This window comes from Herpailurus yagouaroundi, unplaced genomic scaffold (assembly GCF_014898765.1).
Source record: "Herpailurus yagouaroundi ecotype Mexico unplaced genomic scaffold, PumYag 180, whole genome shotgun sequence".
NCBI classification, from domain to species: domain Eukaryota; kingdom Metazoa; phylum Chordata; class Mammalia; order Carnivora; family Felidae; genus Herpailurus; species Herpailurus yagouaroundi.
Window position 1 is genome coordinate 22,688,686 of NW_024412411.1, and position 27,555 is coordinate 22,716,240.

At 46.7% G+C, this 27,555-nt stretch overlaps 1 protein-coding gene across 13 annotated transcripts in view; it reads left to right on the forward strand.

The window, feature by feature from the left end:
* The window catches only part of AMOTL1 (angiomotin like 1), a 159,393-nt gene that overhangs the window by 41,095 nt on the left and 90,743 nt on the right, over positions 1-27,555 (forward strand). Inside the window, exon 1 of one of the 13 annotated variants that reach the window (XM_040489660.1) lies at positions 12,825-13,012. The exons of 11 other annotated variants lie outside the window; for them this stretch is intronic. In XM_040489660.1, coding sequence (XP_040345594.1) covers positions 12,964-13,012 — 49 coding nt within the window. In that variant the 5' untranslated portion in view covers positions 12,825-12,963. Of the gene's footprint in view, positions 1-12,824; positions 13,013-27,555 lie in introns of those variants that run through there. One more of the 13 variants, XM_040489665.1, reaches the window with a different exon arrangement.

The window sequence follows — 27,555 nt, forward strand, 5'->3', positions numbered from 1 at the left end:
TCCCTTCTCACTCTCTGTCTCTCTCTCTCCCCAGCCTCATCTCTACCCGTTTCCCTATGTCTGTCTCTTCCCCCTTCCTTCTCTTGTTCCCTCCTTCCTTTTCCCATCTTAAGTTGGAATATGGGCAGAAAAAGCAGTGCTTGCCTTCATAGGGCCCTCTGCCAGAGAATGGAACAGGTCAAATTATAAAAGAGGATTAAAAAAAAAAAGAAAGAGTGCTCTTTGGCAAAATGGGGGAAACAGATGTTCAGGGGCGATGTTGCTGTCCGTAGCTGCTGCCTGCGGAAACACACTCCTTAAAGGCTTGCTAGTTATGGACGTTCGTCATGGCACACATGTGCGGTTAGTTTCATGTCAAATATGCATGTGTATTTATCTCTGCTTAATTTGTCTCTCTCTGTGACCTCTGTACCCCCAAATCCAGAGTTGGCAAGATCACTGACCACCTGGTAGCGAGATTTATTTTCAAACTCAGAGGTTTGGGAACCGTGGACGCGATAGCTGCTTTCAGGTCCCTGTTTAACGGTAAACACTTGATGGAAACTTCGGGTTTTGAGGAGAAGAGGAAAGGACCTGTGGGTGCAGAACCTGGTCTGAAATGAACGCTACAGAAAGTCTGGGGTTGGAGGGGAGCTGAATGATGAAAGTCTCCTGCTGAGATTTGTAACCTGCCAGGGCATTTGTGTTTCTGTCTCTCACACTATTCGTTGGCTCTTGAGCAAAAAGAAAAGTCCATTATTGTAGCTTTTGTGGTTGTCCAGCCAGAGAACTTGAGACTATCTCCTTAGCAAAAAAATATTTCCCTTTTGGCTCTAAGAGCCATTTTCCCCCCACTCTCAAAAGAGGGATTCCAGGGGCGCCTGGGTGGCGCAGTCGGTTAAGCGTCCGACTTCAGCCAGGTCACGATCTCGCAGTCTGGGAGTTCAAGCCCCGCGTCGGGCTCTGGGCTGATGGCTCGGAGCCTGGAGCCTGTTTCCAATTCTGTGTCTCCCTCTCTCTCTGCCCCTCCCCTGTTCGTGCTCTGTCTCTCTCTGTCCCAAAAATAAATAAACGTTGAAAAAAAAAAATTAAAAAAAAAAAAAAAAGAGGGATTCCAGATTCCAAACATTTGCTATGGACTAAGGGGTATTCCAGGTGATTTTTTGGTCCTGTGGGACCCTTGTGTGGGTTAACCTCATGTGACCACCTGCTTCCTTCACTCCAGTGGTTCTCCTGGTCGTATAGGAATATAACGAGATCAAATGAGTTAGCACATCTAAAACACTTAGGGCAGTGCCTGACAAATGACCAGCATTTAATAAGTGTTGCTCTTTTTTGCTGCTTCTGCCGTACCCCCATCTCCCTCATCACTTTCAGGTATCTCTTCCTTCTGAACTCCATTCTGTTTCTCCTCTCTTATTCTGCTCATCTAGTGACAGTGAAAGAAGATAAAAGGGAAAACAATCAACCACAAAAGTATGAAGTTAAAGCCACCACAAGCTCAAACAGTGCCTTTGAGCAAATTAGAAAAAAACTAACCCCTCCAAGTACATGAAGAGCAGAGCCAGTATTCCCAATTTAGTGGGCAGAGTGCAAGCTGGATTTCAGCCCTCCACCTCTGCCTCATTCACTCCCTCAGCCTGGCACCCTTGTGCAGTGAACAGCCCACACAACGGAACATGGTAGCCCGGATTCCACACTCCCAGTGTGACCTTCTCGTGGATATTTCTTTCTTTTTCTGGGAAGTCTTCTAGTGTTGTGTACATACTAAAAAGACTAAACTCTCCTTTGATGAATTCTTTAAAAATAAGTCTCCCCCATGGGGCGCCTGGGTGGCGCAGTCGGTTAAGCGTCCGACTTCAGCCAGGTCACGATCTCGCGGTCCGTGAGTTCGAGCCCCGCGTCAGGCTCTGGGCTGATGGCTCAGAGCCTGGAGCCTGTTTCTGATTCTGTGTCTCCCTCTCTCTCTGCCCCTCCCCCGTTCATGCTCTGTCTCTCTCTGTCCCAAAAATAAATAAACGTTGAAAAGAAAAAATTAAAACGTGCAATACTTATGCTAGGGGTTAACCAAAATTTATTTACTCTGGTTCAAATGGCAGCTTTAAATGCACTATAATAGGGGCTCCTGACTCAGTGACTCAGTCAGTTAGGCATCGACTCATGATCAGGCCCTGATCTCACGGTTCATGAGATCGAGTCCCGCATGGGGCTCTGTGTGGATACAGTGCAGCCTGCTTGGGATTCTCTCTTTGCCCTTCCCCCACTTGCATGTGCACTCATGCCTGCACACTCTCTCTCTTCTCCCTCAAAATAAGTAAACATTTTTTAAAACTGCACTATATTAAAGGGAGCTGATGTCTGTTGAGTGCTTTCCACGTATTAGGTATCTTGCTGAGACATTTATGTCAGCCATCTTAAAACAATCCTGAGAGGCAGGTACTATTATTTCCCTTCTTTAACAGATAGGAACGGAAGCTTCGACAAGTTCAATAACTTGCCAGATCACAGCTGGTGAGTGGTAGAAATCAGAGCTTGAGTCCGGCTCTGTTGTTTACTGCTAAGGTTCTTACCCACCGCCTTCAATCCCAGAGTAAGCTATAAGATCCCAGACTTCTGATTCTCAGTGGCAGATCCATGGCAGGACTGTGATTTGCACCTCGGTCTATCTGACTGTAAACATACGGGCTTCCCTGGTTTATAATACTGCCTACAGCTTGCTACACACTGCAGGCTACGCCTGGGGACACGAGGGGGAAATGACACAGCCCTTCCCTCAAAGAAGTGATGGTCTAAGTGGGGGAGAAAGCCCAATCAACAGAAAATTCACAGCGTGGAGTTCTGACTCCTCCAAGCCCATGGGTACTTACTGACTGGGGAGCTTGAGCAGGTTATCTACATTCTCTAGGCCTCGGTTTACTCATCTGTGACATGGGAGTGCAAAACACCGGCTTCATAGGCTAATTGGGAGGGATTAAATAAGACAGTGTATGCAAAGTACTTAGCACATAGTCGGCACTCTGTGTGGGGTTGTAATTATTATTATCACGGTAAGTAGGAAAAGGGAAGTACACAAGGAGAGCATGGGACCCCGGGGGAAGAGGAATCTGACTCAGTCATGGGGGTTGAGGGGAGGCCAACCAGGCTTCCTGGAAGAGATCCGTTCTTCACAGCAGGATCTGCTAGAGCAATGGTACCGGGCATGAACAGCGTCACATCTGCCTTAGAATAACGAGCCAGCCACAGTCCGCTCCTCCTGTAGGGATCGCGTTCCAGAGTGCTGGGTAACAGCGGATGAACGACGCTGAATCTTCTCCCTCATCCCAGCCTGAGGTTTAGCGTGGACACTCTACAGAGTAGGAGTGGAACCCCATCCACTCCTTCCGCAAATGTGCGTGCGTCCTGATGCCTCATGGAGTCTGTCCCGCTCTCAAAAGGCTCTTAGGTTTGGCTCTGCGGGGCTCAGCTAACACCAGGTTCATGTGAATTTCACTCCTTTTGTGATTCTTCGCATCATTATTGCTTTTTACCACCATCACCTCCTTGGTGCCGACATCTGCACTGTTTACCAAATGAGAGACTGAAGAATCCTCTAAGGCAGATACAGAGACATAACCCAGGGTAGGTAGGGATTTGTCAGAATTAGCAAACAAGAATACAGGATCTCCACTTAACATTTAATTTTAGGTAAACAGAATACGATTTTAAAAGTATATGCGTGTCCTCTGCAATATTTGAGACATACTATACTGGACAAATTCTGCTGCTTTCCTGAGGTTCAAATCCGACTGGTGTCACGTGTTTTATCTGGCAGCTCTAGGTGTGGGAGCAGTGCCTGGGGACTCTCTGTTCTTTGCATTGGATTTTAGCCTGCTCTGGTAGGAGGTGTGATAAAACACAGCTCAGCTCCTATCACCAGGTACTCAATCCCCATGGGACTCCACTTAGGGGCTTCCATCAATGAGGCCTGATTGCTGATGTCTGAGTTGTTTTATCACCTCAATTAGAAAAGGATGTTTTGGAAATTAATCCTACAGTAGAAAACCTAAACAACTTCAGGGACTGGATGCGTGCTCTGTCTGTGTAATATATCAACACAGAGCAACTCCTTCTCCTAGAGAGGCTGGATGGCGTCTGCAGTCTGGATGTTAAGGTTTTGATGTTCGCCATTCTCTCTTGTAACAGAAGCTCAGGTCCGATCTCATTCCCTTTTGGAGAGTCAGCAGATCTTAGTGTCCACACAGGAGTAAGACCCAGGGCCCTCCTTCTATAATGCATCGTCACTCAGCCTGTGTTAGATCATCGCCAGAGGGGTGATATAGGTGTGGGGGTCCCACCACCTGAGAAAATCTGGTTTCTATTGCTTTGTGGTAAGCATTATTCTAACAGCTTCCTTGGAGGGAGCGAAAACCTGATTTTCTGCCTCTTGCACCTAGTGGTCTGTGTTTTGTCGTCTAGAGTTTTCAACGTTTTTTCCTACTGTGACCCAGTATCAGGATACATTTTACATTTAGACTCACACATACAAATGTTTGTACCTTAATATTCTCCACGCAAGGTACTGTCCTGAATACTCTCTGGTTTCTCCATGCCATCCTGTCCGACATCTGCTGAGTGCTTTCTAGTGGCGGAAGGTTTCACTGTAACCTGGCTTTGAAGGGCAGCGAGGCGCATGGCCTCACATACAGCCTGAGCAGTGCAGACCCCTTGACCTCAACCTCCCATCCACGTTACGATCACTCCATTCATCAATACTCATTGTGTGTATACTTACTGAATATTCGTAATTTACCGAAAATACCGACTCTAGCCCATTTTTTTTCATTTGGTCTGTAATCTGGAGGTATTTTCCCTAATTGTGGCAGAGGGGGCTCAAATTAAGATGCCCTGGGTCTTAAGATCTCCTGGATCTACCAATGAAATATTCCCAAACTCAAAAAACTTAAACGAAAAGAAACTGTGTGTCTATCACAACAAAAATGAAATCTCCTCTTCAAATGACCATATTTTGAAAGAAAATGGATGACGGGTTAGTAATAACAAGCTAAGAATTATGGAGTATGTGCCACTTGCTAGGCACGGGGCTGAGAGTTTCACAGTTTACATGCAACTGACTCATGGATTTCTCATAACACTTTGAGGTGGATGCTATTGTAATTACTACTTATTAAAAGAAGAAACACTGAACTTTCATGAAGTCAAGTAATTTTAGTTCAAGACAGAACTCTGGGTTTTGATGGTTCTTTTACAACAGGCAAGAGGCCTGTTCCCTCATTTAGGCTGGGATTCGGAGTGCATAGAGACATGGGGCCCCAAAGGTCTGAGACCAGTGGCTCTCAAAGTGTGGTCCACAGACCAGCAGCATCAGCATCATCTGGGAACTTGTTAGAAATGCAATTCTTGGGCCCACCCTGACCTACTGAATCAGAATATGCGGGGTGGGACCCAGCAGTCTGTTTTAACAAGCTCTTCAGGTGATTATGATGCAGCGAAAAGTTCAGAACCACTGCCCTGCTGGCACTGAAGATCCTGGGTCTGTCCCCGTTTTCAGCGGGATTCAATCGAAGCCTCTGGAGAGACGGCACCTCTCGTGCAGATACTGTGACCAAATACACAGACCGTGGATTTCACTTCCAGGTTATTTCCATTTGTTTGTTTCCTTATTGTTTGTCCCAAGTTGTTCATTTTCTGATGTTCCTTGTCTCTCCCACTTAAGTTGAAACTCATATTGTACATACCTTATGTCCTAAGGGTTGAAGAGCAAGGTACTCTTCGCAGACACTGGGTGAGGGAGACTGGTGACATTCCTATGGAACTCTTCCAGGGCCCGTCCCTACAGGCCCTCTCCTCCCTTTGTCTCCTTCCCGTCCTTCCCTCTTACCGAGCTCTTCTCTGCTTCCGCTTCCGAATGTTTGCAGGTGCTGTTTTTTCCCAGCCGGGGCGCTCCCCGCCTCTTCTGCCACCACTTTGGAGATGCCTTCCCTTTCCAGCCCTCTAAGTAGCCACCTTCTCCCTCGTTAGCCTCTGTTACTGTGCCCCACTCCCATTCTTCATCACACATAGACCAGTGTGTAAGTACAGATGTATTTGTATACACGTTAGTAGGATAGAGCCCATGCCGCAGTCTTCACGCACCTAGCAGAGTGTGGCTTATTAGTCAATGCGATCAACAATAGGTTTTGAATGAACAAACGAACGAACGCACCATCGCAGCTCTCAGTGGCTTGGCCTTCTGTCAAACGCTAGTGCGATTTCAGTTAATCCTTTCAGTTGGTCCATCTGTTAAGGTGTTAATTATTTCTAGTTATTTCTAATTATTTCCCTTTCTACCTTCAACTTTTCTAAAGACTCTGTTCTGCTTAGTGTGATACTGGCTTTATCGCGGACACACACAAAATACTCTCTGATTTCTGGATGGATAACTCATCAGGTAAGATGTGAATTTTAGGGGCACCTGGGTGGCTCAGTTGGTTGAGCGTCCAGCTCTTGATCTCCGCTCAGGTCGTGATCTCACCGTTCGGGGGATTCAGCCCTGTGTTAGGTTCTGCACTGACAGCAAGGAGCCTGCTTGGGATTCTCTCTCAACCTCTCACTCTCTCTCTGCCCTTCCTCTGTCTCAAAAATAAACTTAAAAAAAAGATGTGAGTTTTAACTTTCCGCCAAGTCTGATTTCATGCTGTAGAATGATATTTTTCTCCTAAATTGAACCACCCAGAATGGCTGAAGCCATTAGGAATGGTGAGAGCATCCATACTTCTCTGTCTTTGGCATTTAAAGTAAGGCATGCCATCTTGAGTGCATATTCTAGAAGGAAAAGAACCAGAACTGCTGTATGGGTTGTGGAGGGACCATCCTTCTCACTGTCGTTTGTAGCTAAGGACATGTTTGCAGAATAAAACACCCAAACATCCTTTTCAGAATGGTGACTACGCACCATCTGGAAGACAGACATTCTGACCTAAGTTATCTCTAGTTACTCTCACAATCCTTGTTTTTACTAGTGATTTTATGTTGCTGTCGTTTTAGAAACTCAGTGTGATTCCAGTTTTAGGGAGGAACATCCCAAATGTGTCTACATCATCATTGGAAATAGAGAAAAACATACCTAGTTTCTTGTTCATGAAAAGAGGAAAAGGAAGAAATTGCCATATTATGATATGTTCCTTGGATGAACAGAACTGAGGCTGCTTCCTATTCGTCTGAAGTTGGATTCCCCCAACAATTCAACAGAATGATCGATACGGTTAGAAGCTTGGGAGCCTGAAAACTGGGCACCATTAGTTACTCAACTCATTCAGTGGTTTCTTAACTGGGGGCAATTTTACCCCACAGGAGACATTTGGCAATGAGTGGAGACATTATTAGCTGCCACCACCTGGGGTGAGGTGTGGTTGCTCCTGGCATCTGCAGAGCAGAGGCCAGGGATGCTGCTAGAAACACCCTACAATGCCCAGGACGGCCCTTAACAACAAAGACTTATTGGGTCCAAAATGTCAGTAGCACTGCCCATGAGAAACCCTGGAAAAAAACCCAACCAACCAAAAAGTATGAGCTTTCATACTCCTAAGATTTCTGTACTAAGCGTAGCGATTAATAATTAAAATGATTACTATTCATTAAATACCTGCTACTTGCCAGCCTCTTTATAAAGAATTCCTAGCTACTGAGTCAGGATCTGACCCCAGGTTTGTTTGAGGCCATTGTCTCCATTCTTCCTCCTTAGCTATTTCGTGTAAGTGCATTTTCCCTGGACATGCTTGTTGTGTTTTATATGGATCAAATTATGTGTTTAGCGCATACTCACTAATATACTCACAGGAGAAAGCCACGGGCAAGAAGAGACTGGTGTCACTATGGGTGGTGAAGCTAAAAGCATCCAGACAGACAGGCCTCAGATCTGTAACTTACTAAACGAGCCTAACGCCCAGGTAGGCCGGCAGTACAGAGCCTGGCCCTTAGTAGGTACTTAATAAATATTTGTAGGGAAATTTTTTCATCAGCAGCAGAGTCCTTGGGTAAGCTTCAAATGGAGCAGGGCTTCCAAATGACCTGTTCTGTTACATAACGTTGAGTTTCTCCGAGGAGCCGTTCCCTCATCTCTAAGGCACCTGGTATTCCCAGAACTTCAGAGGTGCTTCAGCTTGTGTATCTTCCTCTTCTTTGTTCTTCGCTCTTCCATTCTTAGTCAGTCTGGCCTGGCAGGGGCTCATCCCTTGACCCCTCCCTGTCTGCACACAATATTCCTCTGCCCCTCTACTTGAGGCCCTCCCAACAGTCTCCTTATTTTGCTCCTGCCAACAGTTTGCAAGATGGGGGCAGGGCAAGTGTCAGAATCTCTGGAGGAAGCCTGTGCCATGTGAAAAAGCTTATTCGAGAACATGATTTTATATTTGGAAACAAGCAGGGGAAAAAAATTACAACTATTGTCTTCGTAAAACAGAACTGAAAGAAAAGCTTGGAAGAAATCCTCTTGCCTGGCGATAATATGGCGATCATCATATCTGGGGGTGGGGGCATGACCATTTATGTTTATGAAAAGAGGAAGAGGTTCAAAGGAAAGGTGCTGGGAAGCACGACAATGTGTGCTTTCCTTTCCTGTGTCCATAACTATGTTAGTAGTGTCCTCGTTCTCAGCACTTGGATTTCTCCGAACCCACCCTTTGCCTACTGTACAGAATCAAGTCACTCCATTGTGCTCCCATAATGCTTTACTTTTATCCCCTGATATGTCACCCATCATCCTTTACCTTTATCATACTAAGCTCTGATGTAGTGGTGCATGCTTCTGAAGGAGAACCACGAGAGTACCATGACCCCAAGGAGCCAGTCGGAGACCATTGTTCATGGCCCTCAAACTTCAGTGTGCCGGGCTCTATTAGAGTGAATTCTAGGACGTCACCCTTGGAGATCCTGAATCTCTGGAATTTGGAGGTGGGGGGCATCAGAAATTTAAATGTATACACCTCTGGTTTATAAGTCACACCTTGGGAAGTACTACAGAACTTGGGCTTAAAAAATGTCCTTACATGTTCTTCAAGCAAAACAGGCATTTTGCTAAGGACAGCCTGGCTACATTCAGCCATTGGTTTGTGCACTCACCAGGCACTGATTGAGAACTGTGGAATGTAGCGTCATCTGTTGTAGGGGATGCTGTGCAGTAGCGGTCTCTTTTGTGGTCATGACCACTCTCCTTTTGCCGTCTGTTGTTTCCCTGCGAGTAAGCTCAGGACCATTTGTGGAGCACATCCTAGCCAACGTGGTAGTTGATAAGGACTTTAAAGGGTGTTTGGAGGGTGCAGAGAAGAAGCGTGAGGGGAATGGAGGTTTGCATTTTAATAGAGAATTTCAGTTCCTTGGTATTTCAAATCACTGGAGGAAAAGAAGAAGGGTTTCTTTTCCTGAATTTCTATTGTGTGTCCAGCCCTTGACATGTATTACCTAATTTATTTAAAAAATATATATTTTTTAGTATTTATTTATTTCTTAGGAGGCAGAGAGACAGAGTGCAAGCAGGGGAGGGGCAGAGAGAGCGGGAGACACGGGATCTGAAGCAGGCTCCAGGCTCTGAGATGTCAGCACAGAGCCTGACCTGGGGCTTGAACCCACGAAATGCGGGATCATGACCTGGGCCAAAGTCGGACGCCTAACTGACTGAGCCACCCAGGCGCCCCCATGTATTACCTAATTGAATCCTCATAATCAGCCAATGAGGGAAGTGTAATTATTCCCATTTTACAGAGGAGGAAGCTGAGGCTCATGTTACGTTACTCTCCCTAGCTGGAAATAGGTGGACACAGGACTAGAACTCGGGCCGCACTCTCAAGACCGTGTTTATTCTCCTCTCCCTGGATGCCTCTGTCACCTCATTCTTCTGCCAGTCTCTGTGCTGGTCTGGAACATCCCAGTACGTGCCCTGTTTGGCGTTAAAGACTGTCCTTTGAGCTGTCCCTAAGAGTGCTGAAATTGTTCCATCGCCTTCTTAACTTTCCTAGGAGTGAGTAAAAGACAACTGGGTCACTTTAGAAAGAACGCTGACCTTTAAGTGGGTATACAGATCCAAAGAAAATACAGACGCCTCCTGGTTTGCAACCTTACTGCGAGTAAAGCTGCCTTCAGTTTTTTCTTCAGGTTTTGTTGTCGATATACCTTGTTTCTATTTGCTCCCAACCACATGTAGGAATCTGCAGCCAAAGCTAGTGTAAAATGTTATCGACGACCTCTTGCTGGTCCAATTTAAGTCTTTTTCTCCGGGCTTAGTTCCTGAACAACAGATTCAGCTATGTCTATGTTTTTCATATTTGATATGGAAGATTATTCATTTTTTGTATTTGATGTGGCGATTATTAATCGTTGAGGAAATTAAGGTGCATGGAGGGGACAAATTGGCCTGCCATGCATTTGACCCTGGCATTATTACTCGGTATCAATTTGAAGAGCCCAGGCTGGGTCCAGTCACTCCAGTCAGCAGATTGTCGAGCCCACAAGTGGTGGCCTGCCATTCCATGGGAAGTCTGGGAATCTGTAGCCCTTGATAGAGGGGCCATCTCACAACTTCCTCTGGCTTCCATGCCTTCCAACCTTCCCACTCTCCTACTTTTGCAGCCTTTCCTCTTCTTCCTCCTCCTTTCCCTATTTTTTGCCCTGGACATTGTCCAAGTAAACCGATCTTCATAGCTTCATTTCTGTTTTTCTCTACACCTCTGTTCTCCGCTTCTTCCCCAGTTTCTTGTTCCATAGTTCCTCTTGCCCAGAGGACAGTAAGTCTTTGAACATCTTTCTCAAACCAGTCCCCCCTCCTAACTCGGCTTCTCCCAGCATTCGTCCTGTGACCCATTGGCCATTCTTCCTATGACCCAGGCTCAAAACCTGGGTTAACTTGCTTACTTTGTTCTTCCTCCTATCTAGTCACTGGAAAAAGTAAAATCTTGCCTCAAAGATTTGGTATCTTCCCTGTATTTGGAATCTTCAAAGACTTGGTATCTACATGGTATCTCTCTTCCTTTCCATCCCCTTTGCTCCAGCTTCACATGTCACTGATTCCTGTAACCATTTCCCAGATTGGCTCCCTATTTCACAGGGCTATCGAAGGGTTGCTGGAATTAATAACAGCAAATATATGTTCAGCACTTCAATGCATTATGCTAAGTAGTTTACATTTGTTACTTCATTCCATCCTTACTGCCACCGTGTGTGATGGCTATTTCTATTGCCTTGCAAATGAAACTGAAGTTTTGTGAAGTAAATGACTTGCCCAAGGTCACAGAGCAAGCAGGTGAGCTATAACTCAACCCATATCTGTTTTGCTCCAGTGGATGCTTATAACTATTGAATTTCGCTGCCTCCTAGGGTATAGTGTGTTATCTAATGGGGGCGATTAGTGTTAACTTCCTTCTTTCCCTCCCTTTTCCATCTATTATCTCTTCCTCAGACTATACTAAATTCCTACACATGCTACCTCTGTCTGAAACCCACCACCCTTCAAGGCTCTCCTTTCTCCTGCACGTAGTCAGTTTTCTCCACACTTTTCAGGCTTCTCCAGCGCTTTCCGGTTTTCTGGTTGCGTATCTTATCTAAATAAATCCTTAAAAGGCCAGTTAGCTGTTGTTTCTTTTTGTTTCATTTATGTGCTATCAAGTCCTGGGATAGCTGACTTTAAACGAAGTAGGTATCTGGTAAATGATTGTTAACCTACTGCATTTGGGTTTTATCTTGAAAGTAGAGGTTAGTGAGCCATCAGAGGAATCAGAATAGTCTGGAATCAGGATATATAATCCACCAGAATTGACTGGAAAGGTAGGGCTGCTCCAGACTAATTGGGTAATTGCCACAATCCAGGCAGGAATCCCGGAAGAAATCCTGGTCTAGTGACCGGGCAAAGAGAGGAGACACGCGCCAGGTAAGAGGCGTGCTATGCACTGACTGTCCAGGTAACATCTTCCACAACAACTATTCTATTCCCTGGCTTCCTCACCTCCAGAGTAGCAGAGCTAGTCCCTGAGAGCTTCGGAGAAATGTCATGGTCCTGTGGTTCCAGGTCCCCGGATCCAGGCTCCAGAGGTCTGCCCAGAATAACTGAGTGTAATGGGATGGGTGGGTAGAATTTCTTAGTACAGCCTGATTTAAGAGGTGTGGCAGAATCGGCACCAGTTTTCCAGAGTTACTTTCTGTGCCTCCACTGGGGCAGCCTGTGGGTTTGTGACCACAGGATGTACAGTCTGCCAACACATTTACCTTCTGAGGCTGTAAGATCTGTTTTGGCCCTTCTGCCGGTCAACAGAGTCGAATGTAGCTGCTGGCCGCCCAATCCCAGTGCGTGATCGACGCACCAGGGCCTGGGGAATGCACAGAGAATGTGGCCGCTTTTCACCTGGAAATGCCACTTCAGGAGAAAAAAAAAAAAAAAATCCTAAACATAACCTATCTGGACTTTGAGAGCAGACCGGGAAACCGATTTCTGCCCGAGTTGGCCTGGTGGGAAGGAAGAGAAAGCCGAAGGAGGGAGAACTGTTGAGTCTGACATTAATTAAACCGCGGCAGGGAACGCTGCGACGGCGGCTGTCGCCCTCCTAAACTCCGAGGGAGACACGTCAGCTTGAGCTCGGGGCAATTTCAGAGGGCGACGTCCCGGCCCGGGAGGGGTGGCGGGCGGCTGCAGACGGGCTCTAGGGCCCAGCGGCCGGGCGCCGGGGCGGGGGTGGAGTGTAGGGTTACAGTGACGGGCGGGACGACCCTCCCCGGCCCGAGCGCGGGGAGCGGGGAGCCGGGAGCCGGGAGCGCGGGCGGCGGCGGAGCGCGCGGGACGCTCTAGGACCCAGCAGCGGCTGTCGGCTTCGGGGCTGGAGGTGAAGCCCCGGCGTTTCTCTCCTTCCTGTGTGAATGGGGCTGACTGTCGGGCGCCGCTTCCCCGCGCTGCCCCACGCCATGCCCTGCACGCTGCCCGGCGGCCGCCTTCCCCAGCCGCGCCACTGAGCTAGCCATGGTCGCCTCATGTGGAGGGCAAAGTTGCGCCGGGGAACTTGTGAGTCTGCCGTGAAAGGTAACCAGTCCCCGCTCCGGGCGCGGGGAGGGCGCCCCCGAGTCTCCCACGCGAGGGACCCAGCCGACCGGTACTCCTCCACCCCTTGCTGCCCCGGGCACGGGTCTCCTTCTCGGGGCCCCGGGGCTGAGATCGGCCCCGCTCCCCAGCGACTCGGGCAGCCGATTGGGCGCCGGTGGCCGGGAGTGTCCGCCACCGCAATCTTGCTCTCCCTCACCCAGATATGTTTTTTTTTTTTTTTTTTTTTTTTTTAAAGAAAGAAAGCAGAACTCTGTTTCCGAGCCTCCCTGCAGGCCCCCGGTGCCGGCGGGCCGGATCGCCGCGCCGTCCCGCGCCCCATCCGAGCCCGGGAAGTTGTGTGGGCCCGCCGGGCCGGGGCCCCGGGGTGCGGATGCGCCCCCCGAAGCGAGGCTGGCCTTACCGGAGGGGCGCTGCCATATGGCTGCACTCTCCGAGACGCGCCCGCGCGCGGGTCCCCCGGCCGCCGAGGGAGGGGGCGGAAGCGGGTGGCCGGTGACCGCTACCCTCCGCGCGAGACAAAGGCGCGCGCCAGGGCCCGCCCCACGGGATGCGGCGCCCCGGCGGGACCCGTGCTCCTCGCGGGGAAGTCTCGGCTCTGGCGGGTGGGGGCGGCGAAGGGGTCGCGCCCCAGACCCCGGGGCTCGGATCGCGTTAGCTGCTCCTCCTTTGTTCTCCCCAGACAAGTTTCTTCGACAGAAACTGGGGAGTTAGACTTAGCTCTCCCTTGCTGTTAGTGCTGCCTTGAAAAGAATCTGGTTTCATGGGGGAGAAATTAAACTTTCCAAGTGGAACTGGTTTTTCTTGGAATGCGACATTTGTGGCAGGAGGGAGATTGGCACGTCGGCCGATGACAGCCAAGCGGAGCCGGGCGCCCTGCGCTGGGGCAGGGGCCGAATCTGCTCCGTAGGCTGCAGGGCTGGAGGACCAGGCGGCGGAACGCACGACGCAGCGCGCACCCACCTCCAGGGCCTCAGCCTCCAGGACTGAGCTCGCGGCGACGTTTCCAAGTTTCCCCCTTAGGAGCCCAGGCCGAGAATCCCGGCTCCCCACCCGCAGCTCCCGCGCCGCGCCACGCCACGCCCTGCTCTGTAGTGTGTTGATTGGTGGCGGGCAAGACTTTCCCTTTCCATTTTTGTTTGAAGGTTTTTTGCAATTTTGGCTTGGGTGTTGGTTTACTGTCTTCAGATGGCAAGTGCTTTGGAAAATGCCCGGCTAGTAGTGTACGGGATCACCTACCTGGACTGGGGCTTCAGTAGACGGGCGCCCTGATCGTGCGGCCTCCTGAGGCTTTGCGCTTGGGACCGAACATTTTGTGTCCTTGGTCCCTCATCTCCTTTGCTCAGCCCTGATAAAGTGCGGACATGGTTGCCCATTTCCTTCTTTTGAGGCATGTTAGGAGAATCGAGCTTTTGTACTGCCTATCAAGTCCTTGGTGACGGCGTGGGTAGGCGGTCGCGAGAGTCAGTTGTGTTACCCGAAGATGCTCTTTGGAACACCCCAAACAATAACGTTACTTGCCATAAGCGAGTAAAACCAGAATAGAGGAATATTAATAGCTACTATTCCAAAAAACTTCCTTCCTTTTCGGGAAGTGAAAAGTCAAGGCTTGAAATGTTGAACAGACATGGGTCGGTCCCTGCCAAACTGACTTAAGATTTCCCCTGGCTGCCCCCCCACTCCTGGCTGTCCCCAACTGCTGACTGCCCCCACCCCGTATCCCCTTCCCACCCCCACAACCCTGGCTGCCCCCCCACTCCTGGCTGTCCCCAACTGCTGACTGCCCCCCCCCCGCATAGCTGCCCCCCATTCCTGACTGCCCACGGCTGCTGGACCCCAGTAGCTCTCTGTAGATGTCAGATCCAGGGTAAGGATTAAGGGAGCTCTCTGGATTGCAAGTTCTTGAAGAATCTAGACCAATGTGGAATTTATTTCCCAGGATGGGGTTCTGACCATTGTAGTGCATCTACTACGAGCATTCTTTATGGGAATTGTGTGGTAACAATATTTGAATACATTTTGAGCTGTTTTGCAGAGGAGTAAAGGGTTGGAAACCACTGATTTGACCACAGTGAAGAGGAGGAAGATGTCCAGCAGAGGTTTTAGAGATGCCTCCACTCTCCCTGGTGGGGTCTGGGGGGATGTTTAGTTTTTGGATGGGTATAGTTTGGCTTTTGTGAGATACATTTCTCAAGATAAATAAGGAAACCTGGTAAACCCTGCAAAGGGGATAGGAGGGCGAGAAGGTGCTGCACTTATAATTATTCTCCCTCCCTCTTCTTTTTAAAATGCACAGAAGTCTTGGTCTTTTAGGTTCTGTGCTGATGGTGGAGAGCGAAGAATACTAATGTGCCGAAGGGCATGTGGAGATCAAAGCATTTAAAAATACATCTTTTCATGGAGGCTAATGGAGGACTTTCAGTTTAAATGAGATTTAAAAGTGCTGTCGTTAAGAAAAGCACATGAATGCAGAAATGTGAGTAATTTTATGAGAAGGCACTCTGCTGATTAGACTTGAGAGTGTCTGCCCTTGGCCAGTGAGTCCGGAGGCTTCTCTGGGTAGAACTATGCTTTCTTTTTTTTTTTTTTTTTTTTTTAATATCTGCCCCTGTGGAGAAGAGCGGACCCAGGGCCTAGGGGAAAGATGGCCGAACTAATTGAAATTGGAAGGCAGCCTGGCTGGTGAGTGTTTAGCGGAAAAGTGCTGCCCCTAGGTACCAGTGTTGTTTTTCTCCATAGTAATTTGTGGAGCTGCTTTGAAAATGATAAAGTACTGTATCACGTAAGGCTTTTATTTTCATTTTTTTAAAAAAATAATGACTTCTGAAATAAGGGACTTGCTAGTGAAAATTGTAAAAATCTGAAAGCTTTTCCAGGCCAATCAAATAAAAGGAAGTTAACTCCATAAGACCTGTTAGTAGTTCTGATATGCAAAATTCTCCCCAAGTAGCACCCCCGCCCCCCCCAAACCTCCCTGTGGCTATCTGCATTTCAAATGCATACGGAAGCAGCTCTGGTCAGGAAATTCTCTAGCGTTTTGAATAATTTTTCTCCTCCCATATTTTCATTAATTTTGGTAGGCTCTTGTGTCCCAGAATTCACTAGGCAAAAGAATACTTGAAAAGCAAGGGGTATTTTGGAGGTCAATCAAGAGGACATATTTAATTATAAGGTTGGTTGGAAATAGTCTGAGGTTGTTGAGGTTTTTGTTTGTTTGCTTAGTGATTTTTTTTTTTTAATTTTATTTTGTTGGTTTGACTTTGTTTTGTCTTGGAAGAAAGGCAAAATTTAAATCTTGGCCATTGTGGGTAGGTCAGTACTGTAGTTTTGCTGAAGGAAGCCACGCCTGGGCTTGTGTGTTGGCACCCTGCCGGGTTCTCTAAATTGTGAGGCCCTTGGCCTCTGTTCTTGTGAAACAAGGCCTGTTCATTCCAGGACAGGATAGGACTCCTGGTTTCCCAAAGGGGTTCACACATCAGGCTTTTTTTTTTTTTTTTCCTTTTCAAAAATTATTTTACTTTATTTTATGAGGGGGATAGGGAGGTAGCTCTAAGGTGTTAGGAAACGTATCCCTGTTAAGACTGTGGAGAATTGGATTTAACTTCAAAAAAAAAAATGAAGTCACATAGTCCTACTGTGTGCGTTTATTTTTTTTTTTAATTTTTTTTTTTGAACGTTTATTTATTTTTGGGACAGAGAGAGACAGAGCATGAACGGGGGAGGGGCAGAGAGAGAGGGAGACACAGAATCTGAAGCAGGCTCCAGGCTCCGAGCCATCAGCACAGAGCCCGACGCGGGGCTCGATCTCACGGACCGCGAGATCGTGACCTGGCTGAAGTCGGACGCTTAACCGACTGCGCCACCCAGGCGCCCCCTGTGTGCGTTTAAATCTGTGTTTGGAATCTCACTGGCCAGTACACCTCTTTTTCTGTCATTTGGTTTTGCTTTTAAGTTAAATGCCTGTAGTTCACTTTGCTAAAAAAAAAAAAAAAAACTTGTAACTTTGAAATGATTATAGCTTTATGGAAAGTTGCAAAAATAGTAGAGAGGTCCTGTGTACTCTTCACCCATTTTCCTCCATTGGTAGCAGCTTACATAACCACAGTACAATAGAACTGGGAAATTGACATTGGTACAATCCACAGAGCATGGTCAGATTTCACTGGTTTTACATGCACGCATTTGTGTTTGTGCGTATATCCTTCTAAGCAATTGTTTCACACGTGTAGATTCCGGTAACCACCATCTCGGTCAAGATACAGAACTATCTCATCACCTCGAGGATGTTCCTTGTGCCACTCCTTCATGGTGGCATCCACTCTCTCCTCCCCGCACCCATCTCTAAACCCCGATAACCACTAATCTCTTCTCCATCTCTATCTATCATTTTGAGAGTGTTACATAAATAAAATCATGTGGGGAGCGCCTAGGTGGCTTAGTCAGTTGGGTATCCGACTCTTGATTTTGGCTCATGTCATGAGCCCAGGGTCATGGGATTGAGCCCCGTGTTGGGCTCTGCGCCGAGCATGGAGGCTGCTTGGGATTTTCCTTCTCTCTCCCTCTCTCTCTGCTCCTCCCCCCTGCTTGTGCTCTCTTCCTTTCTCTCTAAAAAAGAAAAAAACATAAGTTAAATAAAATCATGTGGCATATGACCTTTTGAGATGAGGGTTTTCACTCAACAGAACACCCTTGAGATCCACTCAAGCTGTCACATTATCAAGAGTCTGTTCCCTTTTATTGCTGAGTAGTATTCCATGGTATGGTTATACCACAGCTCGCTTAACCGTTCACCTACCGAAGGACATTTAGGTTGTTCCCAGCTTTGGGCTCTTACAATTAAGAGTTGCTATGAACATGTGTGCACCGGGTTTTGTACAGACATGTTTTCCTTCCTGCGAGATCAATGCCCAGGAGTGTGATTTCTGGATTTTGAGTGGTTAAGTGTATATTTTGTGTTCTCAGAAACTGCCAAACTTTTCCAGAGTGGCTGTACAATTTTACATTCCCCCCAGCCATGTAGGAGAGATTGGGTTTCTCTGCAACCTCACCAGCATTGGTTTATTATTGTAGCTGTCCCAACAAGTGTTCTAGTCTCATCCTGGCTTTAATTTGCATTCCCTAATGGCTAATGATGTTGAACATCTTCTCATGTGTTTATTTCCCATCTGTATCTCCTCTTTGGTGAAATGTCTGCTCATGTTCTAACTGGATTGTTTTTTTCTTGTTGTTGTTGGTTTCTTTTTTACAGTTGAGCTTGGAGAGTTCTTCATATATTCTAAATATGAATCCTTTGCCATATATATGGCTTGTATATATATATTTTTTTTTTTCCCAGTATGTAGTTTGCCTTTTTTATCTTTTTAACAGGATCTTTTGTAGGGCAAATGTTTTTAATTTTGATGAAGTCCCACGTATTGTTTGTTTTTGTTTTTGTTTTTTTCCTTTTATGGGTTGTGATTTTGGTGTCAAATCTAAGAACATTTTGCCTCGGCCTCCATCCCAAAGATTTTCTCCTACGTTTTCTTTTTTTGTTTCATAGTTTTATATAGTGTATTTAAACTGTAGTTCACTTTTACCCCCTCTTAAGAATGTGTACGTCCTGCTGCCCTTCTTGAAAACCATCCCTTAGGTGTTTATTATGTATTTAGCGTTCTAGAAGCACACAGTTGAATCAGGCATGTTCCCACTCTTAAGAGCTCACCCCTTAGTGCAGTCATTGTGTGGACATTTCCATGTATTATGTACAGTAAAGGAGATAAGCATGCTGTGCCGTGGAGCACTGAGCTGAGAGGGCTCGCTTTGATGGGGGGTCAGGGCTTTCCTGGGCACGTTGCCCAAGCATGGTGGGAATGAAATCGATTCTTGCCTTTGATCCAGTTTTTGGATGTCTGTGTTGCCATGAATTCTTCAGTGTGAGTTACCCCGGTTCTTGAGCACACGCTGAAGGACTTGGGGTAAACTGGGCGGTTGAGGGCTTTTTTGAACTGTACGTGGCATAACAGCTTAAAAAAATAATAACGATCCAGCACTGACAACTCACTAACATAAAGAGTCTGAATGAAGTTAAACAGCTTCAAAATCAGAATGTGTTAAAATGGAAAAGGAGGTAGTATTTTGGATTGTTTAGGAACAGTAGACCTGGCTTGCTTCCTGACCCTCCTTCCTCCTTGCTGTGTAATCTCAGGGCATTTGACCTGTTAAAGCCTCATGGATGAAATGGAAACAGTTGCCTCCTGGAGTTGCAGGAGAAACAGTGCCTATATACCATGTTGGGCGTATTGAAAGCATTCAGTAAACACTTGCTGCTATGATTATTATTATTATTATTATTATTACAGACCCATGGCTTTATGATGTTATGTGTATTTTCATCTATCTCCTTTTTCCCAGAAACTGGAATCCCAGTTTTTACTCATAGAAACGTAGCTCTTCACAGTTGGGAACATTGTTATCATGTACCAAATATTATTTATTGAATGAGGTTAGAAGGTAGGGTACTCTATGCCCGATCTAGTACTGGCTATAAAGTAGACCTTTTTTTCCTGCCTATAAACCCAAACTTTTGAGTAAAGAACAGTTTCCTCTCTGCCCCAGCCACGGGAGGTGGCGGGAGGTCTGTGTGCTGGCTGGAGTTCACAGTGCCTGTTAGCCTAGGTGTATGTTAGGTCAGGGCTGATGTCACCAGGATGCTTCACACCCGGCAGCTCCCTTTCCTTTCCCTTGATGGCCATGTTGTTTGTTTCCCAGAGGAAATGGAATGGACCTTAGATACACACTTCTAGAGCAATGGCTCTGAAATGGGGGTGATGAGGTGATGCTGTGTTTGAACAAAACAGTCTGTGACCCCGCCCCCAGAGTTTTGTTTCGGTTAGCTCTTGGAGGGGCCTGAGAATCTGAATTTCTCACAAGTTTCCAGGTGATGCTGTTCCTGCTGGTCCCGGGACCACACTTTGGGAACCAGTATTTTAGAGCATAGTCTCCTTTTCATTGGACCTCGACTGAGGTGCTTAACTCTTTGGAACCGCATGTGTTCATGTTTAAACGACGGAGACTGAGCTAGATTGATTTCTAAGGTGATGAATTGATCTGCATAACCAAATGCTCGGCTCTAATCATTCTTCTGTGCCTTCCCCCTTTCCAGGCCGACTTTTCCTTCCCTCTGTTGTCTTTTATCCTCCTTGGTCCTCGGGAGATATTCCAGGTTACCGTGTATTGTTACCATCCACAAGCCATATTGCCTTGGCTAAGTCACTTAACCTCTGTAAAGTGAATGTGCTGACTCAGTACTTCCATCGAGAGGTAATTGTGAGGCTTCAGTGAGATAACACATACGAAAGGACTAAATACAAGGTAGAGCATGGTTCAGAATTCCTTTGTTACTTGGAGCGTCCTTGATTGCCCTTCAGGACAGTATCCTTGGACGTGGGGATGAACTGCTTCTCTTGATGCTGAATTTCACTGCTGCTGCGGGGCTTGTAAAGACCGCAGGAAATCCGCAGGGCCTTCGTGGAGAAGGTTCCCGCAGTAAACAGAAGGTGGGGGTAGGGTCTCTGAGGGCCTTCAAAATAGATACTTGATGTGTGGACGTGGTAATGACCAAAGAAGGGTTCAGTGCTGGAAAATAGCTTGAACAGATGCTGGACTGTTAAGAGTCCACTTCTTCGCGGTAGAGAAATACAATTCCATGAAGTTTTTTTTTTTTTTTTTTTTTCCTGGCATCCTTGGAAGATGTGATCTGTCCCCCGTCTGTTTCTTGTTTTTTTGTTTTTTGTCTTTTTTGAGGGGGCGTGGATAGGGAGAGGGCAGAGAGAGAGGGAGAGAAAATCTTAAGCCCGGATGCGGGGCTCCATCCCATGAACCACGAGATCATGACCTGAGCTGAAATCAAGAGCCAGACCCTTAACCGACGGAGTCACCCAGGTGCCCCTGACCCCGGTCTATTTTTATTTTGGGTTCTGGGTCTACACTGTCCACAGTAACCACTAGCCACATGTTGGCCATCAAAGTTAATTAAAAGTAAATGAACTAAAAGTCCTCAGTCCTGTTAGGCACAGTTCATATGCCAGCAGCTATTTCTGTCCTTGCAGTGAGTTCCACTGGTCAGTGCTGTGCTAGAGACATGATAGTCCCGGTTTGATTGACAGCAACATTATGGGGCTTCATAGGACGGGAAGGTGACACAGTTTTGACTGAAATGAATCACTTCCCTGTTGAAGTCCTGTGTGGACTGAATGGGAGAAAAGACCACAGGGCAAACCCTCTGCCAACCTGAACCTCGTATTTGTTTTTTTGTTTTTTTTTTTTTTTTAATATTTATTTTTGAGAGAAAGAGAAAGAGAGACAGAGTGTGAGTGGGCAAGGGGTAGAGGGGGAGACACAGAATCCGAAGCAGGCTCCAGGCTCTGAGCTGTCAGCACAGAGCCCGACGCAGGGCTTGAACCCACGAACCGTCAGATAATGACCTGAGCTGAAGCTGGATGCTTAACCAGCTGAGCCACCCAGGCACCCCTGAACCTCATCTCTGGAGGCTCATTTCATTTGGAGGGTGGGTCAGCGAGGCATTTGGGGTATGCCGGGAGTAGGTAGAGTTTACCAGGTTAGGAGGCTTTTACAGGAGGCTGTTCCCAGGGATGTTTGTGGCCTTGATTCCGTTCCTGGGATTCTCCCAGGTCCTTGAGAGAAGCAAATGGAAACGCCAGTGCAGAGTTAGCACTGAGAGGTTCTCCTGGGGAGATCTCGAGCCAGCCTGGACTCCTCCGCCTTGGGTCTGTTCCACTGTTGAACCAGCCTTTGTCAGTGCAAGGGGAAGGGGGGGGGGTGTGGCGGGCCTTTGCTCATCCCCGCCGGTGTCTGGGCTTGCTCAGATACCGTTCCACACTGCATCATCCTAACTGTTGCCTCCTTCGAAAGTTCTGTACACTGTAAGGTTCCTTTCCCTGCCTCACATCCGGGTCCCTGTGGTCGGCTTCCCAAATCCGTCTGGCGTGCCTCACCTTCCTTTGCACATCTACACCCCAGCTAGTGAGGCACTCATTACCCGGGAACCCGTGCTTGCCACACAGCAGGTCTTCCTGCTTCTGTTGTTTCGCACCTCTTCTCATCTACCCTGTCTTTCGCTTCTTTCCTCCACCCTTCTCAGAACAGGCAGGGCAAGAACAAGGGTGATAGATATCTTGTCTTCCGGCTGCTGTGCTTCTTCGCCTTAGGTGGGGCTGTGCTGTGCCCTGTGGCCCTGGGCCAGGGAGGAAGGAGGCATCTCACATGTACCTGCTGCTTCTCAGCTGTAAGGGCTGCTCTGGGTAGTGTGACCCCCGGAACGTGACCCCCGAAGGCAGGTGTGAGACAGGCCTTTCCCTTCCGGACAGGAACTGCACCCTGAAGGCCTCTGGGCACCAAGTTTCTTCTGAGTAAGCTCCCTCTGTCTGGGGGGTTGAGGGAAAGGGGTAGGTGTGAAATTCTCTGGCAAGGCCCTGTTTCCCAAGGGACCAGTCTCTAACTATCGCTGCAGTTTGGTTGATTGCTCACACTGGTGATGTGGGAAGAAGGGCCCCTAAGATCGCCTGCCTGGGATCTTGTTTTTGAACAATGGGGTTTAAAAGAGGAGGAGAAATAGACAAGGTGCTTTCAGAATTTTGGAAACCAGTGGATGCGGTACCTAGGAGATAGCATTAAATTCACAGCGGAGTGCATGTAACACCAATTTAGCTCCTTTATCTAGAAGAGTGGAAGGAAATGCCTTCTGAAATCACAGTAGCTTAAATTAAGAGACCTGGGGAAGTAATGTAAACAGCATCACAAACCTTAAATGTAATGGGAGTGTCAGAGAAAAGCAGGAGGTTTGCTAAAGGACATAACCCTTTAGGAAACCCGATAGACTGGCCTGATAGATCATACATGAGCGGCAGGGGGATGAAAAGTGGGGAGTACGTTTACTTGAGCTGACTTTGAGATTTGATCCTGTAAAATATTCATCCAAACAAAAAATTAAGACTGTAAGATCTAAAAAGGTCTACTCTGAGATATGGATTATCTCAGTCCCGAGCTTAGAAGTAAAATTTTCTGAAAGTCTGAAGTTTCTTACCTTCAACTTTCTCCAAAATGGATTCTGGGAATTGGGAGACAACAATTGGAATGAATGCAGATATTAACATTTCAATGGCCTCTGTTAAGTGACTAAGATCACTTTATTAGTTTAAGAACCTACAACGTGTTATGTGTAATTAAATTTGCTCGCAAAGTGAACAGATTTTGTAGTGTTAAGTTTCGTAGTTAGGCAGTAGTCACGAATCTTCTAATTGAAACTGCTTTGAAATATTTTCAGCTTCTCTTAAGGAAGGTACATGTTGAACCTCAGGGATCATGACATTTCTCATTTGGGGGCAGACTATACATTAGGCAGACATTGGGATGCAGAGCCTTGAGTGACTCTGGACCACGCAAGTCCATACTGAGGTGGAGCATTTGCTACAGTGAAAAGATGCAGTCCTCCGTCTGCTATTTGAGGCTCTGTCACGTGCCTGGAACTGGACTAGGCCTGGGATATCTGCCCTCTGTGCCCATGGAATTTATATTCTACAAGGCATGTAATGGAGTGTGGTGTTCGAAAACAGAAGGCAGATGAACTGCGTTTGTTCTGCTACGAGGACAGGAAACAATTTATAATCGCCTTCCAAGGATTTTATCTTCACTGTGAGCTGATTAAGAGGGAGTGGGTTTAAATTACAGATACCATGGCTTCTAGAAGCATGGGAGGAGTTCCCTGATGGGGGGCTTGGGAGGACATGGGGGTTATAGATGCAACCAAGGAATTACAAGAAGCGCGGGGGTGTCTCATTCTAGAAATCTCTTTACATTGAGTGAGTGCGGTTTAGTGTCCTGCAGGATTGTGGGAGGTGGGTCTAATGGCACGGCGGTGTTCATCTGCGGAGCTTTTGAGGAACTTCAGGAAGCTCGCGTGGCTGGAATGGTAGCTGGCGCACATAACCAGGACCAGATCAGAGTCAGTAGGTTCTCCCAGCTGAGGGAGAGGAGCCCTTGGACAGCTACCAGGTGGGGGTGTGGCAGGGGGTCATCAGAGACACGTTCTGTGGCGGCAGCGCAGATTGTGTCTACATTTGCCTTTCAGTTTCCTCTTTGATTTGAGGGGGTTGTACAATCTGGGAAGAACAATGGAAAATTAGTGCTAATTATGCATGATGATTTGTTTGCAAAGTCTGCCTTACTTAATCATGTAGAAAAAGTATTTAGGACTCCATGATGTGCCGTGTGCTCGTTCAGTTTAAGAAGTTAAAAAAAACAAACAAAAACCCAGACTCTTAATTCTGTTTATCCTGCAACTTTTCTGAATTCGTGTCAATTTTTTTTTTGTTTTTTGGTGGAATCTTTAGGGTTTTCTCTATATAGTATCATACCACCTGCACATAGTAACAGTTTTACTTCTTATCAACTTGGATGCCTTTTATTTCTTTTTCTTGCCTGATTGCTGCAGCAAGGACTTCCAGTACCGTATTGAATAAAAGTGGTCAGAGAGAGGACATTCTTGTCTTTTTCCTGATCTTAGAGGAAAAGCTCTCAGTTTTTCACCATTGAGTGCAGTGTGTTGATCAATAACTATATATCTCCATTAAACAAAGCTTACAACTCATCAATACAGCAGTGAAATCCATGCTTACAGTGATGACCTTTGTGTTTGATTCAGACCTGAGATTCTCAGTCTCCAGAAACGTTCCTTATGGAACATTCACCGTGGAGCAAGAGGAGAGGTTTATTTCTTCTTATTTGTAGTGCTTAGAAGAGAGGACAAATCGTACTCACTCCCCTGTAACCTCCTAATAAGTGTCCCCTTGTCCTTCTGGCTGAAGAGGAGTTTCCCTAGGCAGCTGAGGGTATTCAGGTTAGAGCCTGGTACCTGATACCTTCTCCAGGTCTACCTAGCCCTTGACTTGTATGCCCAGGTGGTAGACAAGTTAGGAATTTTGGAAGAGCCTTTGGATAATGCCATGTATTCTTTCATTTTGGTCTGTGATAGTAGGACGCACCATTAAGCTTATTTTCAGAGAAATTGTATATATATATTTTTAATTTTTTTTTTTTAACATTTATTCGTTTTTGAGAGACAGTGTGTGAGTGGGAGAGGGGCAGAGAGAGAGGGAGTCACAGAATCTGAAGCAGGCTCTAGGCTCTGAGCTGTCAGCACAGCTAACAGAGATCATGACCTGAGCTGAAGTCAGACGCTTAACCAACTGAGACACCCAGGCGCCCTGAGAAATTGTATATTTTTTAAATGCTTATTTTTGAGAGAGAGAGAGAGAGAAAGTGTGAGCGGGGGAGGGGCAGAGAGAGAGGGGGACAGAAGATCTGAAGCAGGCTCTTTGCTGACAGCAGACAGGCTGATGCGGGGCTCCAGTGCACCAGCTGTGAGATCATGACCTGAGACAAAGTCAGATGCTTAATGGGTTGAGCCACCCAGGTGCCCTGGAGAAATTGTATATTTTAAGGCTTCTCAACCTAAGTGCTTAGAAAATTGAAAGTGTAATTTTAGTCTAGTTTGTCAATCAGCTGAACAGTCTGACAAAACTTTAAATGTCTTCATCTTTGATCTGCTTGAGCATCTTGCTGTTTTTAAAAAGCTCACGGATTTGATCATTTCTTGAAAGGGAATTTTATATCATTGATTCCTGTTCCATTTCCCCACTCCGATTAAAAAAAAAAAAAAGCTAAAATTTACTGAGCACTTATTATGTGCTGGAATACCATTCATAGCCCTTTGCATTATCGTATGTAATCTTTATAACGGCTCTAAGTAGGAGGTCCAATTACTGTCTCCCTTAACTGATAAGGTGAAAGGAAGCAAGAAGTTAACTCATTTGCTCACAGAGCCTGGATTCTTAGATTGTTTAAGAAGCAGATTTGCCAAAACAAATCAAAACAAATTGGCCCGTTTTTCCCCCTTTCCATTGGGTGGCTGTTGTCTCCTCTACCTTTGTTGTTTCTTTAAATCTTTTAATACTTTGGTCTTTTGGCTTAATAGCATCACTGTCTTCTCTTCCTTCATCATGTCTTAACATCCTTCCTTTTGTCCCAGCATTGCCTGACTTCCTGCCGGGCAAGTTATTACAGTTTCTTTTCTCCCCACCTCCTAAAAGTAATCTCATGGAGCCTTTTCCTCTAGGGAAATATCATTGTTGATTTGTATTCCCTTTTATAAAAATCCCTCAAGGGCAAGAAGGTGTATTCACGGGCAGGTGTTTTCTAGAGAGGCTGCCGCCTCTCCTCTGATACATTCTCTTTAGTTATTGGAGTCCGTTGGTCTGACAGGTAGAGTTCAAGCCGTGCTTCACATCAAAGGGTCTCTGTGTGCCTTCAAGGCTCCCCACTTCCAGGGGCCGCAGGCACCTCTCTTTGCCCAGGCGGGGAGGCAACTCCCTCTCAGTTATAGCTGGTTTTGCAGCCATTTTCATCTTAAAGTTCTTTTTCAGTTTCATGACTTTTGGTCCCTTCCCCACAGAAGAGGCTATAGAATGGAAAGCCATGTTTCTCAAAGTGTGCTCCCTGGAGCCCTGGGGGGTTCCTGAGACCAAAACACGATCTTCATAATAACACGAAGACACATGACCACCATACTGACATTTGTACTGATGGTACGAAAGCAGTGCTGGGGAGAACTTTGCATGGATCAAGGCAAGGGCACTGACTGTACCAGTGGTCTGTCTGCCCCTTACCAGCACACACGGTAGTAAATCTCCAACCTCAGGTGCACCTTTTTAATGCCTCGCATGATGAAATGGAAAGCACACAGGATGTGCTCCTGCTGCAGACCGAGGCGGGGAGCTTAGCTAAAGGCTCTTCTCGTGGGACGCCATTTGTAGTTGAGAGAATGACCCACAAACCGTGGTAATTCCGAGTTCTTGGTTTATTGGGTATTTGCTAGATGTTTTCTCAAAAACGAATGAAGGGAGCCTTCACTTTAAGAAAACCAATGGACACTCTTTGTTGCCAGTGATAAAACTCAGGCTTTCCAGTAAAAACTGGAATTTTGGAAAACTTGGATTTGCCACTGTGCACTTGACAACTTCCTAAAATGCCAAAGACTTTCCTGACGATTGCAATCCATCGTATATTAACAAAGGTGATTTTGTTGACGTGACATACTTGAAAAATTTGCATGTGCAGAGGATTTGCATGGTGCAGTGAACCATGATTTTCCAAATGACCAATGTATGAAATTATGAAATCATGGAAAAGAGAACTCCCTCCAAAGTGAGAGATGGACCAGTAGATTTTAATGTACTAGAATACATTACATTCTAGATAGATAGATACATTCCTCTTAGATAGAGGAATATCCAAGGCAGGATCACTGATACAGTTTTATAGTTCATACTGCAACCACCTTTAAGAAATTAGTACTTGTTGGGGCACCTGGGTGGCTCAGTCAGTTAAGCATCTGACTTCAGCTCAGGTCATGATCTCATGGTTCATGAGTTCGAGCCCCATGTCGGGCTCTGTGCTGACAGCTCTGTCTC